Genomic DNA, 16234 nt, shown 5'->3' on the forward strand with positions numbered 1-16234 from the left:
ACCATCTCCCCTGTTCCCCACAGTATGAATTCACAACGCTCCAAACACTCTGCATGTCACACTGGCCCTATCAAATATTAAACTACTGTGTTAATGGTTTCTCCCTCAATCTTTGTCCCTATCTCTCTCTCCCTCTCCTCCCTGTCCTACATCTCCTCCTACTCTTCCTCCTCCTTCTTCCTTCTTCTTCTCATTCTTCTTCTTCTTCTTCTTCTCCCCAGCTTGATCAGATAGATGCTGTGTTCACATCAGAGAGATGACACAATAAAGGAGGACTGTTGCCTTGGGAAACCGTTCAGTGTCTTCAGATCCGAGGAAGACGGACGGACACATCCTTTTGTTTGAGCTGCCATTCTGCCACAAAGACGCGCCTGTCGGTTGTTTCACTAGTTTGTCTTTCTGCTTGATCAGCCCCCCACACAGAGAAACAGACAGGACATTTTAGATGCTATTAGAATAATTATAGTAACAGCAACATAGTTTCCAGAGAGACCTCTTTATTATTCATTATTTTATCTTGAAAACACTGATACCACTAAACGTGTTCAATCAGTCCATGTTAAATGTTTACTTAAACATTTTCAAAGCGATGATAAATAATAACTTGACACAACATATTATTTATGACAACATGTATGTCTGTCTGTGAAATGAATTGAACACTTTATGAATTATGAGTATAGTTCAGACCAGTGAGCTGTGTGTGTGTCTCCTAGCTTGGTGTGGCAGTGTTCCTGGTCAACCCCCATCCATCCAACGGTCTCTTTACCATCACCATCAACATCTGACAGGGCGACAGCAGAGACGACATCATCTGCAGACTATCCAAAGCCATCAGGCTAATTAAATATTATATTTATATATTTCTAATCCCCTAAAGACCTTGCGACTTCAATGCTTTCCTATTGATAGCGTATAATTTAACCATATTTGATCATGTTTTTTGAATTGCTTGCCTTGGCCTATTGCCATTCCCTTAGTTAAATGTAAAAGTTAGTTTTACTGAGGGTTGTATTTAAGATGTACAAATAGTTTGTGTCTAGTAGTCATTTAAATGCGTCCTCTGCTCTTAGTTTTCACACAGTAACTTTTGATCATACAATTAGCAGAATGATGTTGTTTTAGGCTGCAGTTCAACACACGTCCCCTGTTATGTCCTGCAGACCTGACTGAAGTGAGGTTATTGTTGTTTAACCCTGCAATGTAACCATGGTGCCTGACCTCCTACATGTCCCCTCGGTCCCCATGCAGACCTGTCCAAAGTGGAGCTGATGTGCTTTGAGGACCCTGTCCTGGGGCATCGCCAGGTGCCCAAACTGGGGAGGGAGGAGCAGGGTAAGCTGCTTATCTCTGACATCTCCTTCAGCATCAGCCAGGCCAACAGGAAGGTCCTCATGACAGACAATGGCCTCAGCGTGGGTATAGGAGACACCTTGATTTATCTGCTACAATAGCACAGGTCTGGAGCCTGTTTTACTACTTCTATCACTGGTCTGACAAGGGATCATCTAGTCTCATTGATATCAGTGATTACCTTCTAGGAAGGTAGGAAGGATGCATGTTAACAGTATTTGAACAGGGCCCTGCTCTCTGTGTAGACGGGTGGGACTGAACCGCTGGGGCTGTAACAGAATGACAAGACACTATTTTCCTGCTGAATCTGAGGTCTATGTAGATAACATGCACAGCTCTGTGACGTATAGCCAGGCTGTCAGAATGTGTGCATCTGGTAGCGAAGTCAGGTGCAGTAGAGCAGAGAATTGTGAACAGGTGCACACTTTATTTAGGCAAAAGTGAAAAACGGCCAAAACAGTAAAACAAATATATGTTTAACAATAAACATCTTCGTGAAAAATAACCCGGAAAAACAAGCCAGTCTGGCGCGTCAACAATACACACGTAACACAAACAAAGACATGATGGGGAACAGAGGAATAAATACATGTAGATTGATTGGGGAATGAAAACCAGGTGTGCAGGGAACAAGACAAAACAAATGGATACATGAAAAATGGAGCGGCGATGGCTAGAAAGCAGGTGACGTCGACCGCCGAACGCCGCTCGAACAAGGAGGGGAGCCGACTTCGGCGGAAGTTGTGACACAGGCACAAGTCCTTTGCCTTTACCTTTTCTATTGAAGTTGTTGTACAATAGAATGTGTACTTTCGTCCTCTCATCTTATGTGAAATGAAATGTAATTATGTTGTTTCAGCGGCTCAGTGTCTGCCATTATGTGCTAAAGTACAGACGGAATAAAGCTTCTCTACCTGTACAGCCCTCTGCCTACGGTCTCTTTCCACTAGGTACAAGACATATATTTTGTATTCATATGTTGAGGGGTTCCAGGCAAAGGTGTCTTCTGAACATCTCTTCAGCGGTACTTATATGTCCAGTAACTACCGTATACAATTAATAATTTCCACAAATGTGTCAACAAAACAAAAAATATTCTGGCATAATTGTCAAAGTTTGAATAAACACATTTTTATGTATTTGGGTGGTGCATTTCTTTCTTTTCATTCATATTGCGACATAGGGCCACATTAAACTCCCTCTGCAGTGGTCTTCTAGGTTACCAGTTTGGCGTGAATCACATGAAAAACATCTCTGTAATGGACTGTAGCCATCTACTGGCAGTATGAGCACTGCTAATTAAATCCCCCTTGGAAATCAGTCATGCAGTTGAAACCCAGTCTGCCTCTGTTCCCATAAACACTACACAATAGATGTTCTGCATTTTGCTCTCACTCAGCAGGAAATGTCCTCGGCTGTTCAGAGAAACCGGGTGAGATGTTTCTTATTTTACCACAAGCCTCCCCCAGCCGATTCTCATACCAACACTGTGCACCAAAAAGCAGAAGTGATCAGGAGGATGTGTGCCAGACAGCTCACTTGTGTCCAGGACTAAGCGGTAGCACTTTGCTGTTGTCTGTGATTCGGGTAAGTGTTGCCTCTTAATTTGACAATGATTTTCTCGTTGTCACTGCTGCCCGTTTATGCATGTGTTGGGAGTATGAACTTACTGATCCGCTGGCTTGCCTTGGCCTTGGCCCCTACACTGTGGAAATGTGGCATTTGCGCTGTGAATTAGAGGCTCCATTCCAGACAGTCTTGAACAGGCCGGCTCTGTCTTTGTTTGCTGTGGCAGCGCACATGCTGTCCTAAGAGGGTGTTATGAGCCCCTAGAAGAGGAGGCCCAAAATGTCTTATCTTCCCAGAGCAGCCGCTGAGCTCCAGCCCTCTCTGGAGTAGTACACCCCGTCTCAGTGGGAAACTTAACCAGTCTCCCCTTCCTTCCCTGGCTGGGAGCAGCCGTCAGCATGGAGGATACCACAGCCATAGTCACCACAGTCCAGTAAGTGTTAGGCCCTTATCAGTAGAGATCACCATTGTTGGGTGTAATGAATCATTCCAACATGTTCTTAAGCCTGATGTTCTTAGGCAGCATTGCAACACAGCTAAGCCTACATTCACTTCTACATTTTATAGTTCCTTTCTTGTTTATCTTAGTTGTGCACCAGTCACCAAAGCTGCAAAGCAGCAGGCCCCAGGTGATGAGGAGGACGAGGAAGCCGGGGGCTGGGACATAGGAACAGAAAGCTGGAACACACAGAGTGCCGCTTCTGCTGCGATGAAACTCCCTGTGCTCACGCAGCCTGGCCTGGGGGTAACCACGACAACAGTGACCACCATCACTCAGACGGGAGGGGATTGGAGCAGCAGTCTGTTCAACGTGTGTGGAGACAGGACCACATGTGAGGCAGACACAGCATTGGGCTTATTACACTGCATTGTACACACTCAAGTGTAAAAGTCACAGTTGTCAGTTTGAGTAACTGAAATAGTCAGGTGGTGGATGGCTATCCTGCTATCTTATATTCTTACGCTCTACCTATGTTAATTAAGGACATTCAATGTTACCCAATGTTAAAGAGAGGATACTTTGTAAAGATGACGATTCTCTTGCATAATACCATATCAATCTACAATGTCTACAGTCTACAATCTACTGGTCCTTCTGTAGCTCAGTTGGTAGAGCATGGCGCTTGTAACGCCAGCGTAGTGGGTTCGATCCCCGGGACCACCCATACGTAGAATGTATGCACACATGACTGTAAGTCGCTTTGGATAAAAGCGTCTGCTAAATGGCATATATTATATATTATATTATATATATTACAATACTCTGTAGAGTTGCTAAACATGTATTCAAATTGGAAACGTTTTCCATAACCGACTGCTACTATCTTGTGGAGAATTAGTTTTCCTAAGCCCTGTATCGCTCTCATTTTCCCCAGGTCTCTTAGGGGCCTTTGTGCCCTGTTGCTTGGACCTGAGTCTGGCCCACCAGTACGGGGAGTGTCTGTGTCTGCCCCTGCTCCCTGGCTCCACATTCGCCATGCGGGTGGGCACCAGGGAGAGATACAAGATACAGGTGAGGATTGTTACTCAATAATGACGGGGGTTAATGGGTGTTATTAGAATCCATTAACGACCTGCTGGTGTCATGGGGACCAAAGCAGTGTTCTCTCAGAGCAATTCGGTATCACAATTTTTTTCAAGAGATGTAGGTTGCACATCATGTACAACAAATTATTGGACAACAAATTATGTGTCACTCACTCCCTCACATTTACTTTCCTCCTGTCTACGCAGCCGTGGCTGTACACCATATTTTATTTTGTATTGCATGCGGGGGGAAATTTGTTTCTGATTTGTAATGTAAAGACTCATTCTGATTTGTTACGTAAAGACTCATTCTGATTTGTTACGTAAAGACTCATTCTGATTTGTTATGTAAAGACTCATTCTGATTTGTTATGTAAAGACTCATTCTGATTTGTTATGTAAAGACTCATTCTGATTTGTTATGTAAAGACTCATTCTGATTTGTTATCTAAAGACTCATTCTGATTTGTTATCTAAAGACTCATTCTGATTTTGTCATGCTCTGGTCGAAGTATTTTGTATTTATCTTCATGTATTGGGTCAGGCCAGGGTGTGGCATGGGGTTTTTGTATTGTGGTGTGTTTGTCTTGGGGTTTTGGTGGTGGTATTGGGATTGTAGCTTAGTGGGTTATCTAGCGAAGTCTATGGCTGTCTGGAGTGGTTCTCAATCAGAGGCAGGTGTTTATCGTTGTCTCCGATTGGGAACCATATTTAGGCAGCCATATTCTTTGAGTTTGTCCTTAGTGTCTTTGTTCCTGTCGCTGTATTAGTTGACAAGTATAGGCTGTTTCGGTTTTCGTTACGTTTATTGTTTTGTAGTGTTTGTGTTTAGTGTGGTTTTTTTTCATTAAACATGAATCGTAATCTACACGCTGTGTTTTGGTCCGACTCTCCTTCACCACACCTAGAAAACCGTTACAGAATCACCCACGACAAACTCAAAGAATATGGCTGCTTAAATATGGTTCCCAATCAGAGACAACGATAAACACCTGCCTCTGATTGAGAACCACTCCAGACAGCCATAGACTTTGGTAGATCACCCCACTAGCTACAATCCCAATACATACACACCAAAACCCCAAGACAAAACACACCACAATACAAAAACCACATGCCACACCCTGGCCTGACCCAATACATGAAGATAAATACAAAATACTTCGACCAGGGCGTGACAGATTTGTTATGTAAAGACTCATTCTGATTTGTTATGTAAAGACTCATTCTGATTTGTTATGTAAAGACTCATTCTGATTTGTTATGTAAAGACTCATTCTGATTTGTTATGTAAAGACTCATTCTGATTTGTTATGTAAAGACTCATTCTGATTTGTTATGTAAAGACTCATTCTGATTTGTTATGTAAAGACTCATTCTGATTTGTTATGTAAAGACTCATTCTGATTTTTATGTAAAGACTAATTTAGTTCAGCAGCCAGGCTTCAGATAGAAATAAAGACTGGTCTGAGACCAGATGTGAACTTTCCCCTGTTGTGTGCTGTTTGTTGTGTAAAGACTCGTGTGTGTGTGTTTGTTAGTGTCTGTGAAAGACTCATTCTGCCATCTTGATTCCAAGAGATGTAAAGACTACAAGGTATCCACTGCACTTTGTTCCTGACAACATGGCTGTCTGTGTGTTTGATTCATTCATCCAGGTCAGGACCACATCTTATTCATGTTTATTCATGATCTAAAGACCTATAGCAAACTTCTGAATTTGTCATTTCATTGGTGCAAAGACATATTACATGTCAGATGGATTTGTTATGTCACGGATGGAATGATTACTATGTCTGATTTGATTACTATGTCAAAGATGATTACTATGTCACAGGTGGATGATTACTATGTCACAGATGGATGATTACTATGTCACAGATGGAGATGATTACTATGTCTACTATGTCACAGATGGATATGATTTATGTAAAGATGGATGATTACTTTAGTTCAGCAGCCGGATGGATGGCTTCAGATATGGATGATTATAAAGATGGTCTGGATGACCAGATGGATGGATGATTACTTTCACTGTGTCACAGATGGATGTACTGTCACAGATGGATGGATGATTACTATGTCACAGATGGATGGATGATTACTATGTCACAGATGGATGGTCATGTCACAGATGGATGGATGATTACTATGTCACAGATGGATGGATGATTACTACTATGTCACAGATGGATGGATGATTACTATGTCACAGATGGATGATTACTATGTCACAGATGGATGGATGATTACTATGTCACAGGTGGATGATTACTATGTCACAGATGGATGGATGATTACCAGATGGATGGGCCATCTGTCAGATGATGATTACTAGATGAAGGATGATTACTATGTCACAGATGGATGGATGATTACTATGTCACAGATGGATGGATGATTACTATGTCACAGGTGGATGATTACAATGTATGATCCACTGTCACAGGTGGTGATTACTATGTCACAGATGGATGGATGATTATTATGTCAACATGGATGATTCTGTGTCACAGATGGATGGATGATTCATTCACAGATGGATGGATCTTATTCAGGTGGATGATTACTATGTCACAGATGGATGGATGATTACTATGTCACAGATGGATGGATGATTCTATTTCATTGGATGATTACATCACAGATGGATGGATGATTACTATGTCACAGATGGATGGATGATTACTATGTCACAGATGGATGGATGATTACTATGTCACAGATGGATGATTACTATGTCACAGATGGATGGATGATTACTATGTCACAGATGGATGGATGATTACTATGTCACGGATGGATGATTACTATGTCACAGATGGATGGATGATTACTATGTCACAGATGGATGGATGATTACTATGTCACAGGTGGATGATTACTATGTCACAGATGGATGGATGATTACTATGTCACAGGTGGATGATTACTATGTCACAGATGGATGGATGATTACTATGGCACAGGTGGATGATTACTATGTCACAGATGGATGGATGATTACTATGTCACAGGTGGATGATTACTATGTCACAGATGGATGGATGATTATTATGTCACAGGTGGATGATTACTATGTCACAGATGGATGGATGATTATTATGTCACAGGTGGATTATTACTATGTCACAGATGGATGGATGATTACTATGTCACAGATGGATAGATGATTACTATTGCAGATTACTGTCACATCCGTCTAAATGGTGATTATTACAGGTCTCTATGGGGATCATCATACTACAGGTTCCCGTTTGATGTCTTATGGGAGGCCTAGTGATCATTCTAGGGTTTCTGAGGACATCCCTGTTTAAGATGAGTCGGCATATGTAAAATAAAGTTATTTAAGTTAAGAATGAAGTTAAGAATGTATTTGGAGATGGGGACTTAGGCTTAGTATTTGAGCCTGTGTAGGATGTGGAACATCAGTGATACTTTACCAGACAATGTTTCATAAATGTTTGTAAAGTAAAATAAAAATCCTAACCAATTGTATGAAACAGTCCATGTAGGCTAAGCCATTAAATAATAAAACCTATTTGCATATTTGTATTATTATTGTATTCTATTTCTGACCTTACCCTGCGGCTGACAATCACGGTAAGCTAATTTTGCACGTCCCTCTCTGAACCGCAAATGCCAACCAACACCAAGCCAGGATGTATCCAAAGGCTGAATATGCAATTTGTTAACTGCTGTTTATTGCTTAATTCAGCATTATACATCAAATATGGAACACAGTTTTTTTTGAGTCTATACTAGAAGCACATTGATCCAACTGAGTGTGTTCATAAGAGGTAGTGTGAGTTTCCAACAATCCTTCACATTTAATCTCCCTGTTGTAGAACAGCAATCCTTGCTTGACCCCCCTTCTGATGACCAGGTGGCGAATCGCATCTCTGCATGTCTGGCAGACATATCAGTGTGGATGACGGATCACCACCTCAAGCTGAACCTCGGCAAGACGGAGCTGCTCTTCCTCCCGGGGAAGGACTGCCCGTTCCATGATCTCGCCATCACGGTTGACAACTCCATTGTGTCCTCCTCCCAGAGCGCTAAGAACCTTGGCGTGATCCTGGACAACACCCTGTCGTTCTCAACTAACATCAAGGCGGTGGCCCGTTCCTGTAGGTTCATGCTCTACAACATCCGCAGAGTACGACCCTGCCTCACACAGGAAGCGGCGCAGGTCCTAATCCAGGCACTTGTCATCTCCCGTCTGGATTACTGCAACTCGCTGTTGGCTGGGCTCCCTGCCTGTGCCATTAAACCCCTACAACTCATCCAGAACGCCGCAGCCCGTCTGGTGTTCAACCTTCCCAAGTTCTCTCACGTCACCCCGCTCCTCCGCTCTCTCCACTGGCTTCCAGTTGAAGCTCGCATCCGCTACAAGACCATGGTGGTTGCCTACGGAGCTGTGAGGGGAACGGCACCTCAGTACCTCCAGGCTCTGATCAGGCCCTACACCCAAACAAGGGCACTGCGTTCATCCACCTCTGGCCTGCTCGCCTCCCTACCACTGAGGAAGTAAAGTTCCCGCTCAGCCCAGTCAAAACTGTTCGCTGCTCTGACCTCCCAATGGTGGAACAAACTCCCTCACGACGCCAGGACAGCGGAGTCAATCACCACCTTCCGGAGACACCTGAAACCCCACCTCTTTAAGGAATACCTAGGATAGGATAAAGTAATCCTTCTCACCCCCCTTAAAAGATTTAGATGCACTATTGTAAAGTGGCTGTTCCACTGGATGTCATAAGGTGAATGCACCAATTTGTAAGTCGCTCTGGATAAGAGCGTCTGCTAAATGACTTAAATGTAAATGTAAATGTTGACCCCTGACTTTTGTATGCTGTATGATCCCAGATGAAATATGCATGAATGACAACCTGTGAAGAGGGTGGCTAGCTAGGAGCATGGTGATAGTAGCTTGATGATAGTAGCATGGTAGCTAATACAGTATTATGATTTCATCAGAATGTATCCTCTAATAACAATCAGCATCATGCTCTCATTATGGAAAAAGATTTATGTCTAATGGCAATCTGGTTCTAACCAGATGGACAGCCTTAGTGACCGTGTCATCAGCCCAGCTCCATTTACATATATCTACCAGTAGATGGCAGTGTTGCCTGAACTGCAGTACTGCTGCTCTGCTGCCTCCTGGGCTTCTGCAGGGACCAGAAAGCTGCTTGCGTGTTCCTCCCGCCTGGTGCACCAGGTGTGCAGATGATGCTGTTGGTCTGTGGTGAGACCCCCTCGGGGGCGGGACTGCTGGAGCCAAACCACTGCAGAGCCCAGGATATGATGAGAGGGAGGGAGGAGAAGAGAGAGGGGGAGAAGAGAGAGGGAGGAGAAGAGAGAGGGAGGAGAAGAGAGAGGGAGGAGAAGAGAGAGGGAGGAGAAGAGAGAGGGAGGAGAGGAAAGGGGGAAAAAAACAACAACAGTGGTGATACTGTAGATGCATACCCAGCCTGCCTGTGTATTCTTCTCATACATTCACACTGTGGTAGGTTTGTTAAGTAATGAGTTTTATATTTTACACACACTGTCTCATTGTTTCCCTTCCATGCAGTGAAGCCATTGTGACGGCTTCTGTTGTTGGCATAACCATTCCAGCTTCTAGGTATTCAGTTTAAAGGATGCTTTAAGAGGAGTTGGCCCCTGGATTTATTGACATTTCTTACACTCCTCTTGTCTGCCATACCATCCCTCCTACAGAGCATGTCTCAGTCGCTCAGCCTTTCACAAGCGTATGACGTGGGAAGAAAAGGAGGTGTGGTGCAGGGGGACCTAGGAAGTTGTCCCCTTGGTGATAACTCTGTCCAGGACAACAACGGCCACCTGGGGCTTACATAACAGAGTTCACTTCCCAGGCAGATACACACACACACACACACACACACACACACACACACACACACACACACACACACACACACACACACACACACACACACACACACACACACACACACACACACACACACACACACACACACACACACACACACACACACACACACACACACACACACACACACACACACACACACACACACGGGAAGGACTGTTCAGATGTTAAGAGTCTGGCAGCCAGCAACTTCTCTATACTGTATACATGGCAAGAGGAGTGGAGAGGGATTTAAATGTGTTAAATATTTTGGGGTGGGGTGGGGAGTGTGTGTATAGGCTAGTGATGCATGTATAGTCAGTCACAGCCGCCCCAAGGCAGTTAGGGGGCGATGGTCATTATTTCGTCTATTTACCGCTGGCCTGCTTTTTGAGGGCGAGTCGTCTGTGTTCCTCTGCCATGGTCCACTGCATCAGTCTTGGCTAGGGGCATGACTTTGCTGCTTCCCTGTGGAATCCATTTCCTCTGGTTCCTCTCCCCTCCTCCAGCCTTACGAAGGGATTGGAGAACAGGCATGGCTACAGTAGTTGGTTAGAAAGGACCCCATCTGTCTATCCCTTCTCTGCATCATCTTGTCTCACACCTCCAAGCTGAAGTGTGTTTTTTATTTAGCTCTACATACAGGATTCATAAGGTCCTGGTCCCGTTGATGTTGCTGCTCTTTTGTCCGACATGGCATGGTGTCTCTTGTTGTTGGGTGTTAAGAGGCTGTCACTGTGGCAAGATGTGGGGAATGGCATTGATGCTGTGTGTGTGTGTGTGTGTGTGTGTGTGTGTGTGTGTGTGTGTGTGTGTGTGTGTGTGTGTGTGTGTGTGTGTGTGTGTGTGTGTGTGTGTGTGTGTGTGTGTGTGTGTGTGTGTGTGTGTGTGTGGCACTGATGCAGAGCAGCGGAGGATAGATCTTAGCACATCTATCATAGCTCCTCTCTTTGTGAATATTTGCTCCTCATCTCCCTGGCTTTGGGTATGTTCTGGCTTTGGATGTGGTCCAAGGAGGTTTGTTACTATAAACAGATGAGAATCCCCCCATCAATCTCTCACTTAATCATAAGGACCACACATGACCCTTCACACTCAGCATACTGCTCTGTTTGGGACAGTTTGATGTCATAGCACAAGTATAAAGAACCTAAAGACGGCACAGCACAAGACGTGCACGTTATGGTGCACACGCAGACACACACACAGACACACATGCAGACACACATGCAGACACACACACACACACACACGCAGACACACACACACACACACACACACACACACACACACACACACACACACACACACACACACACACACACACACACACACACACACAGACACACATGCAGACACACATGCAGACACACATGCACACACACACACACACACGCAGACACACACACAGACACAAAACAACAGATGCACCAGTTTTCTGTAGAACATCAAAACAAACCACTCTATGGAGCTCATTAAAACACGATCAGACGCCTCGAATAATGCATATTTATCCAACTGTGCCCCCCCCCACCCCCCACACACACACACACACACACACACACACACACACACACACACACACACACACACACACACACACACACACACACACACACACACACACACACACAGGTCCCCTCACTGTGACACTGTAACTGTCCTACAAACATTTTACAACAGATGGACTAACACACCTCGGCTCCATTGAGATCCTTTCAACAAAGAAATTAAAGTAGAATCTTCCCTGTTGAGGGAGTGGAACTAACTCCATCTGGGAGTTATCTCAATGGCCACAGCACTGAACAGCCATCTTATTCCGTACATGGCTGCATACATTTGTTGTCACTCTAATCCCAGCATTTCTCACCAAACTCATTACCCATACCAAGTCATTATTTCCCCTTCATTAATAAGACGGATAGTATCTCAGGCGGGTATTTTCATCCTTCTCTTCGTCTGGAGGGGAATAGAGATTGAGGGGAGTGGGAAGGTGGGTCAGACCACCTTTCATCCAATGTTCTCTGTACACAGAACGGGAGGGCTCATCAAGCCACTATTACATCAGCATCTGATTTAGGACCTGTTAAAAAAAAGGGTTGAGGGAAATTTCAATCAATGAAGACTTGAAGTAAAGTAATGTACTGAGTGACAGCAGGAGTGGTGGGGGGGAGGCACCTTATTAATAACTTCTCTCAGACGTAGGAGATGCAAGGCTGGTTTTCATACTCTGTGCATTTTATACCTAATGAAATAAAGGACTTAGCTTATCCCTGAGCTCCATGTATGGTTCCATGACTGAGGATTCTCATGGCAGGCTGGGGGTCCGCTTGAAGCTTTCGCTGTGCAGGAGACTGCTTATCATATTTCCTGCAATGGAATGCCAGCCACAGCCACTAGGTCAATAAGGGGAATAGAAAGCAGTTGTCAGCAAAGAACCTTTGACATTTATTGTTCCAGAAACATAACTATAATTTTCAGATTCATTCCAGTAAATCAGACTGATGACACAGGCAGGTCTGGATAGAAAATTAAAATAATTTTAATTTGGGAATGTTATTTTGTGTTTGTCCAGAGACGAGACTAGGAGCCTCATAGTTTCACAAGAGTACCCTTATTTGAAGAAGCACGGCTCTTGTCAACTGATCACCATTCCCCCGTCAGAGAGTTGTACTTTCCTAGAACTCTAAAAAGTATGAAGCGGAAAAAATATACGAGTGCTGTCTGTCTTCAAATAGACTACAAGATCGTAGAAGCATGTCCAATCTAGGCATGTGAGCAGCTTAAACATATTTTGTGGATGACATGTCACTCAAGTCAACAGAGTACAAGGGAGGGTGATGAAGCATGTCTGACTGTTTGAGTTTGCGATAGCTCATTGCTTCACTCAGCCCACACACACACACCCGTTTCTGCCTGCTGCCGCATACACACACACATAGACACAGGCAGAGCCGAAATGGAAACTTCTAGAAAAGGAGACTGGAGAGAGAGATGGGGAAGAGTGAGAGTGGCATCAGGGATTCAATTATACCATATGTGTGCTGGCGCCCAGTCTGACGTACGTCAGCAGACATCAGCCTGTCAGAGGCGAGAGCAGAGCATTACAGAGCAGGACCTCTCACACAGCACTCGATGACAAATACACACAAAGTTGTGTGTGTGTGTGTGTGTTTCTGCATGCAAGTCAGTGCAAGTGGGTGCAGAACCTTGACGGAGACTAAGGTAATGTGGGCTTCGTCTATACAGTACTTCAGGAAGACCTAACTTCAGATGTATGCCCCGTCTATACTTCGGATAGACGTAGGGTGTTTTCAGTCCTATTTAAAATAACCAATCTCAGTCCTCTTTAATGTGTACTTTATCCCTGGGGCATAGCGTTCTTCGTTTGTCGAAAGAGAAGAAATGCAGCGTGGTGGATGTCTTTAATGAAGAAAGGTACATGAAATAACTATTACAAAATACAAAACTGCAGCACCCCTACACAGAGACAAAAATCGAAATAATAATATGGAAATTGATTGGAATGGAAATTGATGGAAATTGATGGATTGATGGAAATTGATGTAAAAATATATCACTAGCCACTTTAAACAATGCTACATTTGATTTGATTTCAATATAATGTTTACAAATACATTCACTCAACATTATAATAATTTTAATAAATATATGCCAAGATTTAGCTAAAGTGAACAACGCATGTTTATCCAAAGCTAATGTAGTCATTACAGTCATGTGTGCATACATTCTACGTGAAAATGGCACCTGGTCCCGGAATCGAACCCACAACCCTGGCAATGGGTTGAGACAAGCGCCATGCTCTACCAACTGAGCCACAGAAGGACCACATGAAGAATGTTTTCCCTGTAACGCACATCGTTGAGATGGCCTGCAATGACAACAAGCTCAGTCCAATGATGCTGTGACACACCACCCCAGACTAGCTTCAGATGTGGGCCTTGTCTATACCTCAGGTAGACCCAGCTTCAGATGTGGGCATTGTCTATACTTCAGGAAGACCCAGCTTCAGATGTGGGCCTTGTCTATACTTCAGGAAGACCCAGCTTCAGATGTGGGCATTGTCTATACTTCAGGTAGACCTAGCTTCAGATGTGGGCCTTGTCTATACTTCAGGAAGACCCAGCTTCAGATGTGGGCCTTGTCTATACTTCAGGAAGACCTAGCTTCAGATGTGGGCCTTGTCTATACTTCAGGTAGACCTAGCTTCAGATGTGGGCCTTGTCTATACTTCAGGAAGACCCAGCTTCAGATGTGGGCATTGTCTATACTTCAGGTAGACCTAGCTTCAGATGTGGGCCTTGTCTATACTTCAGGAAGACCCAGCTTCAGATGTGGGCCTTGTCTATAACTCAGGTAGACCTAGCTTCAGATGTGGGCCTTGTCTATACTTCAGGTAGACCTAGCTTCAGATGTGGGCATTGTCTATAACTCAGGTAGACCTAGCTTCAGATGTGGGCCTTGTCTATACTTCAGGTAGAACTAGCTTCAGATGTGGGCCTTGTCTATAACTCAGGTAGACCTAGCTTCAGATGTGGGCCTTGTCTATACTTCAGGAAGACCCAGCTTCTGATGTGGGCCTTGTCTATAACTCAGGTAGACCTAGCTTCAGATGTGGGCCTCGTCTAAAGATCAGGTAGAGCTAGCTTCAGATGTGGGCCTCGTCTAAAGATCAGGTAGAGCTAGCTTCAGATGTGGGCCTCGTCTATAACTCAGGTAGAGCTAGCTTCAGATGTGGGCCTCGTCTAAAGATCAGGTAGAGCTAGCTTCAGATGTGGGCCTCGTCTATAACTCAGGTAGAGCTAGCTTCAGATATAGGCCTCGTCTATAACTCAGGTAGAGCTAGCTTCAGATGTAGGCCTCGGCAATAATTCAGGTAGAGCTAGCTTCAGGCATGCATGGAGGATAATAAGAGAACAGCCAAAGTCTGCGTCATTCATCGTTTCAGCAACCCAGAGGGAGAGGAATAATTGGGGAAGTGTAGGTGTGGAGGACTTTAATATCTTAGGGAAATTGTATTTTTAAAAGTAGGGGGGAAAAATAAGTTAATTGTGGAGAATAATGGCCTGGGTGGACTGACCCACAAATGACCCACATAAAATCAGTAGTCCACATCTTATTTGTCACATATACATGTTTAGCAATGTTATTGCGGGTGTATTGAAATGCTTGTGTTTCGCTACACCCGCAATAACATCTGCTAAGCATGTGTACGTGACAAATAACATTTGATTTGATTAGCCTCCCTTGATTTGTAAAAAGGCCTCGCTCAAATTACACACAGTTACATCTAACAACACAAGCAGATCACATGATTTCAAAAAAGTTAGTAACTAATGATCAACATTATCTCTGAAGTTGCCCTGAAAAAGGAAAGAGATAAAGAAACCCCAAGGTTGTCTAACAGCCTGTTCAGAACATATCTTCAGACACTGTGGAGCAGTGTTTGTTTGAGTTGGGTGCAGTGGTTATTGCTGTATGCCAAACAGAGAGACGACTGAAAGCGATAGATGACCATCTTATTGTGTTTAGTGCCGTGATAGATACTCACATGTTTATCCCCACAGGTATTCTGAACACAACACCACCTGGCAGCTATTTATAGACAAAAAGAGCAGAATTTCCGCTTCTCTTCAGACTGCTGCCTACAGTAAGGCAAGGTGATCTTACTGAGTAGTCCATAAAGCTGTGGTAACTTTGAAACTCCAAACAGTGTGTCCTTTTCACCCTTAGCTGTTCCACCAACAATGCTTTTTCACAAATATGTCTTTGTCTCTGCATGACAGTGCTTTCGTCCATTTCCAATGCTTTCATATACAAAGAACATTAATAGTCTATCTATGATAGCCGTTACTATAATCGGAAAAAGGA

General features: G+C 43.9%; 1 protein-coding gene, 1 long non-coding RNA gene and 1 pseudogene across 13 annotated transcripts; all 3 read left to right on the top strand.

The window, feature by feature from the left end:
- LOC118390640 (leucine--tRNA ligase, cytoplasmic-like) overlaps nt 1-1659 on the top strand; it is a 36815-nt pseudogene extending 35156 nt beyond the window's left edge.
- A 156-nt stretch (nt 1660-1815) lies between these two features.
- Nucleotides 1816-5938, top strand: LOC118390681 (PLAC8-like protein 1). 5 transcript variants are annotated; one of them, XM_035781405.2, is made up of 5 exons: nt 1816-2940; nt 3313-3355; nt 3511-3755; nt 4299-4435; nt 4657-5938. In XM_035781405.2, exons 2-5 carry the CDS (start codon nt 3321-3323, stop codon nt 4762-4764), a joined length of 525 nt encoding a protein of 174 aa, XP_035637298.1. In that variant the 5' UTR covers nt 1816-2940; nt 3313-3320; the 3' UTR covers nt 4765-5938. The 5 variants fall into 5 exon arrangements, with proteins under 5 accessions (XP_035637298.1, XP_035637297.1, XP_035637294.1 ...); XM_035781404.2 differs by having other exon boundaries at nt 1820-2940; nt 3219-3355; XM_035781401.2 differs by having other exon boundaries at nt 1821-2940; nt 3149-3355.
- Nucleotides 5939-6511: 573 nt separating this feature from the next.
- On the top strand, nt 6512-7991 carry LOC127933080 (uncharacterized). 8 transcript variants are annotated; one of them, XR_008147303.1, is made up of 4 exons: nt 6512-6571; nt 6794-6864; nt 7123-7370; nt 7419-7991. It is a non-coding gene; the product is annotated as an uncharacterized LOC127933080 (long non-coding RNA). The 8 variants fall into 8 exon arrangements; XR_008147297.1 differs by having other exon boundaries at nt 7097-7991; XR_008147296.1 differs by having other exon boundaries at nt 7123-7991.
- The last annotated feature ends 8243 nt before the right edge of the window (nt 7992-16234 follow it).

Source organism: Oncorhynchus keta, chromosome 11 (genome assembly GCF_023373465.1).
Source record: "Oncorhynchus keta strain PuntledgeMale-10-30-2019 chromosome 11, Oket_V2, whole genome shotgun sequence".
NCBI classification, from domain to species: domain Eukaryota; kingdom Metazoa; phylum Chordata; class Actinopteri; order Salmoniformes; family Salmonidae; genus Oncorhynchus; species Oncorhynchus keta.